At 32.9% G+C, this 2,413-nt stretch overlaps 1 protein-coding gene across 1 annotated transcript; it reads right to left on the bottom strand.

Moving 5' to 3' along the window:
* LOC109225209 (transcription factor MYB1R1-like) lies at positions 335-2,407 on the bottom strand. The gene is made up of 3 exons (XM_019389803.1): positions 2,024-2,407; positions 1,382-1,578; positions 335-699 (listed from the first exon to the last, which is right to left on the bottom strand). Exons 1-3 carry the CDS (start codon positions 2,319-2,321, stop codon positions 385-387), a joined length of 810 nt encoding a protein of 269 aa, XP_019245348.1. The 5' UTR covers positions 2,322-2,407; the 3' UTR covers positions 335-384.

Genomic DNA, 2,413 nt, shown 5'->3' with positions numbered 1-2,413 from the left:
CCCCCGAATGGGGCCCTACGCGGCGCGAATCCGAATATAGTCGGGCTCCAATGCGTGTAGTGGACACCGAGTGGGAAACCAAAAAAAAAAACCAATATTTCTTGCTAGTTGAAAATTTCGCATGTCTATTTTAAAATTTTAATATGTTTAAAATTTAAAGGGATTGAGGATTGTATCAAATCTACAAAAATACTTTCTTCTTGAGAATTAGCAAAAATAATTGAAGTTAGAGATGGAGAATATATCGAGGTGTAACCTTGATCCTGAAAATTCATTTATTATTTACGTAGGAACCAAAAAGGGTGAGAATACATCCATTGTACTAATCACTTAATAATTAAATTTAGTTTTAAATAGAGGAGAAATAATTAGGAGTACAAGTAATTAGGTAACTGTAATTGGTCCAATATTATTTCTTGGAGCTGAGAGACTTAGCTCCAAATCAAGAGCTCCAAATGAAGAAATTGACTTATTTGGCACTGAATAAATCTCTTCAGGTTGTTGAGGATATTCACTCCTTTGATTATCTTTGGCAATTGGCATATCTTCTCCAAACGAATTTAAGTCTAATAATGATGCTCTAATTTCTTGACAATCTTTTTTTGTTAAGATTGTTTTGTCAAGACAATTTCCAAAATAATCTGCATGCTTGAACTTCATGGTTATGGCACCAACATGCATCTTGTTGTTGCTCTTTGCCTATCATGTTTATAAATAAGAGTTAAGTCTTGTACTGACAAATAATAATTACGTCTCAATCCGAAATAAATTATGATCGGCTATATGAATTTTCACTGACCACATTACTTCAGTTAAACTCATTCCATGCCAATATTATGCAAAAATTTCTATAAAGTCATCTCTCACTACAACAACAACATATCCAGTATTATCTCACACCGCGGAGTCTGGGGAGGATAGTGTGTACGCAGACCTTACCCTTACCTTGTGAAGATAGAGAGGTTGTTTCCAATAGACCATCAGTTCAGGAAAAGTCATCTATCATTATGTTGTAAAAAAATTATTTACATGATCAGGTCACTTATAAGTCAATTACAAGTAAGTTTCTATGATGAAAATTTATTAGTAAACTCGTAAACTGCAACGAGCTAAAATACACTAATTTTGTAAGAAAATTAGTGTATGTAAATTAAATCTTATGTTGCTCGAATTTTTCTAAAATAACGTTGCACTTATGTAAGGTGCTTCAAAGTTCAAATTAAATGCATTATTGCTTGAGAATATCATACACAAGTATGACGGTGATTTTTGAAAGATCCAAGTAACATAGCTTAAATCCTATATAAATAATACGTCAATAGATAAGGAAATGTAAAATTATGGATAAAAATAGTTGGTGTCATTAATCCAAAATATTGACCATGTCAAAGAGGCTGGAACGTCGTTTCTTTTTGTTGAGACTTGATTGTCTTAGAAAATACTTTTGAGCATGACTTGCAACTTGAGTTGGTGTCCTTGTTATCACAAATTTTCTTGAAATTCCTCTCCAATCTCCTTTTCCTAGCTTTTCTAGTCCAATTAAGAATTTTCTGTGTTCCTCCTCTGTCCATGGAACTCCTGTTCATCCAATATAAATAAGTATCAATAATCACATTATCACTATATGAATCATCATTGTCATTTCGTTCTTATAAATAGATCTCGATTCAATGTGAATTTGCTCATATTGCCGATCCAAATATAAGAAAGGTGGGTCATGATAGATTGACAGCCAACCTAAAACTAGTCAATTTATGAAAAATTCTCACGGTTCAGAAAAGATGCATGTTTTTGTGACTCTACGCAAATAGGAAGAACACGAGTGAAAGCTGATGATTCTGGTGGGCTATGCAAGGGTGTTCAAATTAAAATCTATTTTTTATCAGTAACAAGTAATATCTTACCCTATACATAGTAAAAATTTTGGCGAAGAGCGTTCAGTTGACCAAAGAAAATATTTTGGATATGAGCTTAATTTTGAACCAAAGGCAGATAAAATTACAACTATGAAAGTATTACATACCTTTCTTTCTTTCCTCAACACGAACTATAAGACCATCAGAGAGATAACCATTATTAATTGAAGTACTTTTTTCACAACTTTCATTAACAGAAAGAGAAGGAGATAAACAATCCAAACTAAGACTTTTCTTCAAGTGAATAGGAGAAGATGAAGATGAAGCATTAGAGATGTCAAGTTGCACTCCAAAAAGCCTTAATCCACCAATAAAACTACCATTACTAGCACATTTCAATGTGCTACAAGTTCTTGAATTGTGACCAGTGTTACCACAATGTGAACATTTTCTCTCCATTTTCATCGGACAAAACGGCTCGTCTTCGGTTTTGTTCCTCAGAAAAACGTGTGTTTTTAAAAATTTATCAACACCAAAGACTCAAAATCCACAATTTT

The sequence above is a fragment of the Nicotiana attenuata genome, chromosome 5, assembly GCF_001879085.1.
Source record: "Nicotiana attenuata strain UT chromosome 5, NIATTr2, whole genome shotgun sequence".
Taxonomy (NCBI): Eukaryota; Viridiplantae; Streptophyta; class Magnoliopsida; order Solanales; family Solanaceae; genus Nicotiana; species Nicotiana attenuata.
This window is presented reverse-complemented; position numbering and strand designations above follow the sequence as displayed.